The sequence below is a fragment of the Juglans regia genome, chromosome 5 (genome assembly GCF_001411555.2).
Source record: "Juglans regia cultivar Chandler chromosome 5, Walnut 2.0, whole genome shotgun sequence".
In the NCBI taxonomy this organism is placed as follows: domain Eukaryota; kingdom Viridiplantae; phylum Streptophyta; class Magnoliopsida; order Fagales; family Juglandaceae; genus Juglans; species Juglans regia.
The window spans coordinates 1,606,327-1,617,348 of record NC_049905.1 but is presented as its reverse complement, the minus strand read 5'-3'; the positions used below and the strand labels follow the sequence as shown (position 1 = coordinate 1,617,348).

Here is an 11,022-nt window from a genome sequence, read left to right as displayed (position 1 = left end):
GGAAAAGAGAAACAGAGAAGGAGAGAGGTATGAAGTGAGAAAATTTTTTCAAAAATAAGAGAGAGGGGCTGCGAAATCAAAGTCACCAAATTTTTAAAAAACAGAAATAAAAACTTACAAAATTTGCTGATGGAGAGGGGCTGCAATCGTTGGTGTTTCGAGGGAGGGGTCAACGCCGAGAGAGAAGAAAACGCGGGACGGAAGGCCTCTAGAATGTGATGGGGATCTACAGTCGTTCCCCATATACGAGGAATGACTGTAGATCCCGTAAACTTAAACCACAAAATGGGAAATCCAATGGGGAGGGCTTTTTCTCCAAAACCCTAAATTTATACCCAAATTATAGGGATAGATCCCAGATGGGAAATCCAATGGGAATGCTCTTAGTTGGCATGATGCATCAATTTTTGTTGCAAAACCTTTGGAGATAAACTCTTCAGTATGTATTCTCTCAATATATAGAGTAGAGTTTTGCTATACAACTATTCACTGTTTACTCAATCTCCGCACTCCAGCCTACGTGGTTTTTTTTTTTTTTTTAAATGGAAACGTGCGTTTTGATCCAGAAGGTTCATTTCAATTCCCCCCCACCCTCGCGTTCTTCTTGACTTCTTTAGAAATCCTTCCCCACGTTCTCTCCTCCACTCCCCCAGCTCGTTTCCTTTCGCCGGCTTCACCCTTTGCCCGCCCTATGTGGCTCCATCACTCCGGAACTGTGTGGCTCCATTACTCCGGCACCGCGTAACAAAAGTTCCCCTTTGGGTTCACCATTTCCGTACGGCTTTTCCAACTTCACCATTTCCGCACGGCTTCAGTCCTCTGCTGGTATTGTAGCTGTCGAGACCCATCATTTGTCGTCTTACAAGGGTAAGAAATTAAAGAAAAGTGTTTTTATTTTTCTCTTTTCGTTTCATCTCTTCATTTCTAACATTTCTCATATTGTGTGTTTATACGTTTATGGATTTGCGATTTGATGTTTGCTTGATTTGTATTTTGTGAGTTTTTTGGATTATTGATGTTGTATGTATGCAACTGATTTTTTGGTTGTTGATAACATCTGAAATGAGCGAGATTTATTGGCCAGTTGGGATGGTTGCAAGGGGAAAATACAGAGGGAATATATCAGAAAGAGTTTCACATACTTGATAGACAACATGGTATAAGGTTCATAAGCATGGTCCCAAATTCTTGAAGAAGTAAAATTTATACATTTTACTAGCTCCTTTAAACAGAACCATACATCCAAGATAGCAAAAAGATCTAGAAGTGGCTTGATCCTACTGTTTTCATAACTATTTAGAGGCATGGTGACATCGCAACTCTTTCCTATGTTCATAAATGGAAAATTAGTTTATAAATTAGAAAAATTATATGCGAGTATAAATGTAAGACAATTCAAGAATTTCAATCTTCATGTATAAATATTTTTGTACATACATTCAAAAGCAAGATATCAATATATGTCGGTTTATAAACTTATCTTTGCAGGATCTTATCGTAGACTTAACTAACATATCAATATGGTTTTGATAAAAAGTGTAGTACATGACATTATTGAACAGGAAAAATGGTCTTATATATGTACCGCGTATAGCATGCAATTACATACCTCATGCATACCTCTAGATCATATTCTACCCATATGTATTTTGTATATCGATAGTGAAAATGATCCACGTTAAAACATTATATATGCACTCATTTTATCTTTTATTAATACTCTGCGTGCTTGATTAGGAAGAAAAAATTATATTTATATATAAATTTCCTTAGCGTTGCTCTTGTATATGATATGTATATTTGGATTTTGGCCTATTCTTACATTAAAATCTTATTGAGAGAGAGAGAGATATCTTAAATGATAAACGTCGAGAAAGAGACATGCATGTAATTAATGGAGTCACGTTGATGCATTAATTAATTAACTAATTGGTTAGAAGTCCGTGATGACGTGGAGAAGTAGGCAATAGCAACAATGACATGTCGTATTTAGGAAAATGTACATTTTGGCGATGGGGGTTGGGGGATACACCGCCGCATTCATGGCCGAGTCTCCAACGCAACGGGACAGATCATTAATTATACAGCTTTATATATTGGCCCCTCCGAGTCCATATTTGCATGCAAAAACAGTACTACAGAACTTTGTGTGCTGACATATTTAGGAAACTCAGAAAAAAACGTATGGCTTCCAAACCTGGGATCCTCACTGACTGGCCATGGAAGCCTCTTGGGAACTTTAAGGTATGAAATCATGCATATATATGAACAGTTAATTACGTACCTTCTTAATTTGGACCTTGTGCATGCATGAAGTACTAATTATTCTGTTATATATGCTGCTCTCACTACAAGAATATTAATATTGACTTTTTCCGACGATGACGAAAGTCGACGCCGGAAATAATACTCCTCATGTGTCATGAAACATCATTCTAATTACTGTGTCATTTGGTTCATTAGTATTAGTTTTTCAGTTGTCTATTATAGCTAGTTTTATTATCTTCGGATCATCGCGTGGTACGTATCAAATGATTAGAAAAAATTCCGAGTATATATCGTTTTTCTTATAATTATACAATTAGATGCAATATTTTATTCTCTTGTTGTTAAAATTTGACTATTCACAGGGATATTGAAAAAGAGGTGATATATATATATATATATATATATATATATATATATATGGGTCATGAATGAGATCATAAAGGGCAACTATATAAGGACTTAAATTATAGGACTATATAAGTGACAGTACTACTTTTAGCTGGTTGTTTTTGTGAGAAAATAGAATAAATGACTGAATTTATTAATTTCATGTTCTCAAGTACGTAGAACTGGTGATCTACATGCAAGATTTGAGATAATAATGTAAAAGGAGTAACGTTGATTATGTGGGGTAGGAAAGAATTTTCCCTTTTTAACTTGTGCATGTATGCATGAATGGTACATATACAAATCTGTTAACTTTCTTTTTGGCGTTGTGATGATGTGAAGTACGTGATTTTGGCTCCATGGGCGATTCATGGCACTTACTCATTCATTGCAAAGGGAGAAAGTGAGAGAGATCTGGGCTACTTCCTCATATTCCCATTCCTTTTGGCGAGGATGCTTCACAATCAGATTTGGATTTCTCTCTCTCGTTACCGAACAGCTAAAGGCAATAACAGGATTGTTGACAAAGGTATCGAATTTGAGCAGGTTGACAGAGAAACCACTTGGTCAGTAAACAAAACCTCTCTCTCTCTCTCTCTCTTCTCTCTTCTCTCTCCCATCTGTGTAAACAAAATCTTATTTACTCCGTTTCTATGATAGTGATTATATCGTGTTAATTGTATTATGTTTTACGTGCGTGTGTGGCTCGATCATGTTCTTTGGTTGCTCGGTTTCATGGATGTGGGCGAACCACCCTTTACTTTCAGTACCGTGTCTGCTATACTTTAATTAGCAGATTGCGTTGTAGAGATTGAGATCGGCCTGGTCACTTTCATGAGCTGTACTTTCAAGAAAATGGTGCTGTGTAGCTGGAATTCAACTGCATGTGTCCTCGTAGATGCAGGCCTTTTGTATACATAAATTACTGATAAAGTTTTTTCTGCTTGCAAAAACCTATTCACAAAGGGAACTGTAGACCTGTTCATCCGGTTGGAATTTTTTTTTGGGTCCGGTCCGAAATAAATATTTGAGCCGGTACCAGCGTATAAAAACCTCAGGTATACCTAGTCTAGATACTGGGTTTTAAACCCAAAACCCGGGTTTACAACTCAGTACCCGGTGGTTTTGTTTTTTTTTTTTTTTTTATTCCTTTCTAGCAACTAACTAAATAGATAGAAGGTTAGAAACTCAAAAGAAAAACGTATATTATATCTAATGAATCATCTATTTTATAATTTTTTTTTACTCTCTTCTCCACGTGGCTCTTTATTAGTGGTCAAGGAACATATAGGTTTTAATTTAAAAAATTAAATAAATAGAATTTGAATGCTGCATCAATATTTTTTTCATGAAAAAATATTTATAACATGTAAGTTTTGATTAAAAAAAAAAATCCGTGTGAAATCCTGAATCTGAATTTTTAAAATCGATTTCAATCTGGGTTACGTCTCAGATTTGACTCTGGCTAACCCGATCCGAATTTCAGCCCGATTTTAAAACCTGGATTTCAACCCGATTTTGAAACTTAGATTCCAATCTAAATATACACGAATTCTCGTATCGAAATTTAGATGAATAGTAATAAAGACCCGTCTCTTTAACAAGAGGCTTTTTATTTCTTTGTGGTCCTTGGGTGGGCAAGTACCTTTAATATGCCATTTACAGAGCTGTCAGTTGCTCTTCACTTAAGATTGTTCAACAACATTATGTTACCCCTCATTCAATACGGTCTGTGAATGTATCTTTCAGGGTAGCGCTACAGCCTACAGCTACCGAAAAGGTCCCGAATTTGGGTTTTGAATAGTTTTTTTTTTTTTTGTCTTTTTTTTTTTTATATATATTTTCTTAATCATTATAAAATTTTTTTAAAAAAATAAAAAATTCACAATATCATTAAAAAATATTTTCTTAATAACTAAGTAAAATAATTAAAAATTAAAAATTGCCATTCGGGACCCAAAGCATTTCTCCTTTCGAGTCATGCTATAGCCCCCGTTGGGAGATCCTGCTGGGGTGTAATATTGTTTTACATATACTTTTTTTAAGTTATTTTTTATATAGATTTTTTAATATTTTTGAATATTTAAAATAAATAAAATAAATTTAGAACATCATTAAGAAAATACTTTCTTAATCAGAAAGTAAAAAAATAAATCATTAAAAAATACTTTCTTAATCATGAAGTAAAATAAAAAATCATAAAAATATTTTTTTATAATTTTTTATTTTACTTCGTAATTAAGAAAATATTTTTTAATAATATTATGATTTTTTTTAAATATTTAAAAATATTAAAAAATTTATATAAAAAAATACATAAAAATACACTTGCTAAATCAAGATGTGCCAAGTCTTTTATGGCATTCACCATCACATCCTAGGTACTTATTTTTAAAACAATGTATATTGTGTTTCACACCCCCAACAAACAGGGGCTCTGGTGCAGTTTTTGGCTTGGTTATGTAAGGTTAATTTTTTAGAGTTGGGTAGTCTGCTGTAGCCCGCTCGGTTTGACCGCACAACAATCTTTAAATTTTTTTATTTTTTTTTAATATATTTAAATAATTTTAAAAAATAAAAAAATATATCAATATATTTAAAATTACTTCTTTAATTATTAAATAATTTTTTTTTTACCCAAACGGCACACGTGAGCGGTAATAGGGAGGCGGCAGTGTAGGCTTTCTCAAATTTTGAAGGGCACAGAGCCTTGGCTTCAAGATAGGAAGTAGAACCCCAAATTTTGCTCCTGCCACTAGCTAGGCGCATGCGTGCCATTGGTGCTTAATTAATTATTGTCAGTTGTTTTTTAAATTATTAAATTTTATTAGAAAAATAATTTGTACAAATTCTAAAAAATAGATAGACCACATGCAAATCCTTATAAAAAAAAGTAGATCACACCTTAAAAAAGTATAAAATAAATTATTTTTTATTAGTGAGATCTTATTTTTATAAAAGATTTATACGAGACCTGTCTATTTAAAATTTGTATATAGCATTACTCATTTTATTACTCTTTCTCTGCATCTTGTATTACTTGTGTTGTTGTTTGAATATATAGAAACTTGTTTATTGCAAGGAAAAAAAAAAAAACAATAAACTCTCATTGATGGAGAATTAACAAGGATTTTTTCCCTTATTCTTTTTTGTTTGGCTGTTACACTACAGGGATGACCAAATCTTGTTCAATGGAGCCATATTTTACATAGGGTACATGGCACTTCCTCAGAGTCATAACCTACCCTTATGGAAATCAAATGGTGTGATTATCACAGCTTTGCTCCATGCTGGTCCAGTGGAGTTTCTCTATTACTGGTTTCACAGAGCATTGCACCACCATTTCCTTTACTCTCGCTACCATTCTCACCACCATTCCTCCATTGTCACTGAACCCATTACCTGTAAGATTTATTTCATGATCAAGAGTATATGAATATATATATATATATTTATATAAAACGTTCAATATTAGGGTTTCTTTCATGCAGATTATATGTTTTACAGTACAGCTACTAATTCCTGTCTTTGATTTACTGATATGTATGTGTGCATATGTAATGCATGTATGGCGCGCAGCTGTGGTTCATCCCTTTGCCGAACACATCGTATATTTCATGCTGTTTACAATACCATTGCTGACAACAGTGCTCACCGGAACTGCCTCTATTGCATCCTTTGCTGGTTATATCACGTTCATCGATTTCATGAACAACCTGGGTCACTGCAACTTTGAGCTCATTCCTAAGTGGCTCTTCTCCATCTTTCCCCCACTCAAGTACCTCATTTACACCCCGTCGTAAGTCCCTTTGAACCTCTTAATTGCTACCCACAAACTTGTAAGTAGCTGATAAAAATACAAGATAAATAATAAAATTTACATCATATTATCGGTTTAAATTTTGAGATAATTAGTAATTTTGTATAGTATCAGAGTAGAGATTTTGAGTTCAAATTATCTTGGCTCTGCACCAATGTTTTGAATTTTCCAGTATGGTCGAAATATATCGTTTATGTGGTGTAGCCGGTACAGGGAAGCCTATTGTTCATACCAGTTAGAATTTTGGCCGATTCAGCCCATACCTACCTATATTTCGGCTTATAACGGCCGATATTTCGGCCTTTATTTTTTTCTTTTTATTTTTTGACCTCCCAATTCATACCAAATTATTTATAATTTATATGTAATTTATTCATATATATAGTATTCTAAAACAGTATTTGAAACAGTACCGGTATTAAAATTTCTCGTTTCAATGCTTCGACCGAAGCGGTTACTGATACGGTATTCAAAATATTACTCTATACTTTATATTATTTAATTAAATATTCAACGTAGACTCATACATAAAAGAGAGTGTTAAGAATATAATACAATTATAAAATCTATCAATTCTCTATCGGTTTAAATTTTTAGAAGAATTGATGTTTTCACGGTAGCAAAACTTTATATATATGATGATGTTTGTGTTGACTCTCAAACAGGTTTCATTCACTACATCACACCCAGTTCCGCACCAATTACTCACTTTTCATGCCTCTCTACGATTACGTGTATGGGACCATGGACAAGTCCACAGATACCCTATACGAGGCTTCACTCAAAAGGCCTGAAGAGTCACCTGATGTCGTACATTTAACCCATCTCACGACACCCGAATCCATTTATCATCTACGGCTAGGATTTGCCTCCTTGGCCTCTTGGCCCTACTCCTCCAAATGGTACTTGCGGCTGCTGTGGCCTGTCACCTTATTTTGGTCTGTCATTATAAGTGGGATCTACGGCCATGCTTTTGTTCTTGAGAGGATCACCTTCAAAGCCCTCAAGTTGCAGTCTTGGTTGGTGCCAAGATATACCATTCAGGTACTAAAATTAGTTCTGTTCTCTCAAAAAAAAAAAAAAAAAACATTTCCCATTTCGCATGATCATTGTAATTTACAATATCTTTTGAAAAATGTTGTTTTCTATTTTGAATTTTATCATCTCCAACCACATCAGTGATATGTCCCAGATTAATTTATAGAATCATTTAAAATTGAGAAATACTAGTATGCCACCTGAATTTATACATTCACTTTGACTACTCATATATATATATATATATATTTTATTTAATGATTAAGAAAATGATTTTAGTGTATTGGTGTATTTTTTTATTTTTTAAAAATATTTAAATATGTTAAAAAAATATGAAAATAAAAAGAAAGAAAAAATAAAAAGATAAATTTGTGTTAGGCGGCATGCCCAGCAATGATTGCTGGACGGCAGACTAGCACTACTCTTTAAAATATATCACATCAAATCAGTACGATCGGAGAAGTTTTAGGAACAAAAGTAGCATTGCTAATGGTTATTTTTTGTTGTTTATATTAAACTATTTGATTCAGATTCTTTTATACATCTCTAATCTGCAGTACATGGTACAATGGCAAAGAGAAGCCCTCAATACCTTGATTGAAGAAACCATACTAGATGCTGAAGTGAAAGGAGTGAAGGTGCTGAGTCTAGGACTTCTGAATCAGGCAAGTACAAATCCAATCTTCAAATATGTTATATTTTCATTTGTTTTTGTGTCCTTCCTGATCTTCCCTAAACCTGCAATTATACTGCTGGTATGAGCGAAATCCGATCTTTGAATATTTCTGATATTATTGTTTTTGGTTTTGAAAAAATTGAATTGTTTATTATATTTTGTATGAGAATTTAAGAAAGTTGTAATGATGAGATGAGATGAAACCATAAACAGGGCCTTAATAGTTAATGTACTCACTCTTCTTTTAATATTTTATCCTCACAAGATTCTATTATATTAGAAAGAACCCAAAAAGATCAGTACAAACATACTAAACTTGTGGAAATTTGTAGGGGGAGGAAATGAATAGAAATGGAGAGCTTTACATCCAAAGGTATCCTCAGCTGAAGATAAGGCTGGTGGATGGAAGTAGCTTGGTAGTGGCTTTGGTGCTAAATAGCATTCCAAAAGGAACAACTCAAGTGCTGCTTAGGGGCAAGCTTAGTAAGGTTGCTTGTGCCATTGCAGATGCTCTGTGTGAAAGTGGAATTCAGGTACCAAGTGAATCCTCCATGGGAAGGCCTTGGATTTTCTTTTTTAATTGTTTTTATAACGTTTATAAGCTCAAAAGAGAAGATCAAAGATCTTGAAACCCTACCAAGTCATGTTATAAAAAAATTTAATAAAATTAAGTTTATCATTTTCAAATGAATTTCTTTCAATCTCATGAATCATTGTCTTGAAATTCAATGATGGCAATTTTTTGACAGACCAGCATTTATCACTTTCAAACAATGTACTAGCTATATATATATATATATATATATATATATATATATGCTTGAAGTGATTTTCGATTTTTCAGTTTGTATTCTAACACTTTCACACTCATATATATCGTGATCAGGTGGCAATATTATACAATGATGAGTACGAGAAGCTTCGATTAAGACTTACCACCAAGTCAAAAAGCAATTTGGTCATTTCAACAAGTTTCACTGATCAGAAGGTAGAATTTGCAGCTAGCATGTGTTTTTTTTTTAAGTAAGAGGTTGTATTGATCAAAAAGAATTTAAGATATACTATAAATAACCCGCAAAACATGATCAGAATACCATAGTCGAGTATCCTTCTAAGTTCTATGCTTGTGGTGATGCCTGAAAAGCATGATTTCGCAACTCTTGGACCTCCGGAATTGGTCTTGGAATGCCAGGATATCCGTCCCTGCCGAGGCTGTCAGATTGGTCCAAAGGCTCGCCACTTTGAAGCTAAAATTCACCATTTTGATTGTTGATCACACACACACACACACACACATGCATAGGGGTCCTTGTACAATACCAAACATATATGCATTTTGACATAACGAAATCTTGCAGATATGGTTAGTGGGAGATAGTTGGACAGCAGAGGAACAACACAAGGCACCAAAAGGAACATTATTCATACCTTTTTCTCAGTTCCCACCAAAGAAACTGAGAAAAGATTGCTCCTACCAGGCCACACCAGCAATGATCGTTCCCACATCTTTAATTAGCAACATGCACTCTTGTGAGGTTGGCAATTAGCAGCTGACGTTGTTGTTGATCTTTGTATCTAAGCATGCAAGATATAACATATCACCAAAATTATCTTTCAGTTCTTACCCCTTTTTTTCTGGAACTTTGATTATGTTGCAGAATTGGCTGCCAAGAAGAGTGATGAGTGCATGGCGTATTGCTGGGATATTGCATGCCTTGGAAGGGTGGAATGTGCACGAGTGTGGGAACACCATGTTTGACATCGACAAGGTTTGGCAAGCAAGTCTCCGACATGGGTTCCAACCTTTGACCACGCCGGCGGCGGCTTGATCATGCTTGAGACTAATTACTTAATATATATATATATATATATCTCCATATGTAGAAACTAAAATTATATATTTAAAGGGAAGAGTGTGGGAGAATGAACACTGAATATGTGCGGTCACGCAAATCATGTGTTTTTGTTGTCTTGACGATGGTACTAGTGGGATACTGTACTCTTATAAATAAATAAATAAACTACTTTCCAATTATTACATACTTTAATTATGTATCATGTGTATGATTAGAAGAACGATATAGTTTTCTTCTAATCTATAAATCTAACAAGCTGCGTCTTGATGGCATATGAGAAGCACATGTTTTTCGACTCTTGCTCCAAGTCACGTCTTGTTTTTGCCATGACTTGAAAATTGGAATGAATTCATCGCTGGCTTCACATCTTCCACCAACTGATCATAATGAGCCCAACTCCGGTCATTTGACATTAGGGTTTGAATTGCCTCCGGTGAACTACCCTCTAAAATTCATGGATTTGCCGTTGCAAAGAGATCAGAGCAAATTGAAAAGCCATCCAATTCCAACTTGATGGACTCTGCTGCTGTGGTTGGCTTTTGAGATGTACTAAAGCTTAATGAAAGTAGACAAATGGGTGTCATCAGCTGGCTTCATGTCCAACAATGTCATTAAAGATAAAATGGTATGGTTGGAATCTCCTCTCCCGAAACCTCATCATCATTAAGGTGTGCAGTGGACTGTGGAGAAGTAGGGAGGGGCACACCCATTAAACATGTATTTATTCTTTGGCTTGGGGCTAGAGGCAGACAAGGGCACACGTGGCCCATCCGTTTCCTTTTCTCACCTGTTCTCTGTAGAACAAGCCCTCGTCTGCAGCCATTCAATCCCTCTACTTAATGAAAGGCAAATCTCCTCTTTAATGTGCATTCACCATTAGATTTGTGTTGACAAAATTAGGTATCCATAATCGTGATTGTGTTAGAAACCCATTCACCTCTCTCAAGGTAATGTTTAGGGTCTAAAGTTCTAAACAC

General features: G+C 34.7%; 1 protein-coding gene across 1 annotated transcript; it reads left to right on the top strand.

Annotated features, from left to right (window-relative positions):
- The first annotated feature begins 2,119 nt into the window (after positions 1–2,119).
- On the top strand, positions 2,120–10,201 carry LOC108989715 (very-long-chain aldehyde decarbonylase CER1-like). The gene is made up of 10 exons (XM_018963439.2): positions 2,120–2,244; positions 2,998–3,221; positions 5,827–6,059; positions 6,235–6,454; positions 7,141–7,519; positions 8,071–8,178; positions 8,522–8,722; positions 9,076–9,177; positions 9,548–9,724; positions 9,848–10,201. The coding sequence occupies exons 1-10, from the start codon at positions 2,122–2,124 to the stop codon at positions 10,016–10,018; spliced, it is 1,938 nt and encodes a 645-aa protein (XP_018818984.1). The 5' UTR covers positions 2,120–2,121; the 3' UTR covers positions 10,019–10,201.
- The last annotated feature ends 821 nt before the right edge of the window (positions 10,202–11,022 follow it).

What these genes read in the sequence shown, in the direction of transcription:
- LOC108989715 (XM_018963439.2), top strand. Translation starts at nt 2,122, where the DNA reads ATGCAAAAACAGTACTACAGAACTTTGTGTGCTGACATATTTAGGAAA. An exon ending in TGTCACTGAACCCATTACCT is followed by an intron (nt 6,060 to 6,234) that starts GTAAGATTTATT and finishes TATGGCGCGCAG; the next exon opens with CTGTGGTTCATCCCTTTGCC. An exon ending in TACCTCATTTACACCCCGTC is followed by an intron (nt 6,455 to 7,140) that starts GTAAGTCCCTTT and finishes ACTCTCAAACAG; the next exon opens with GTTTCATTCACTACATCACA.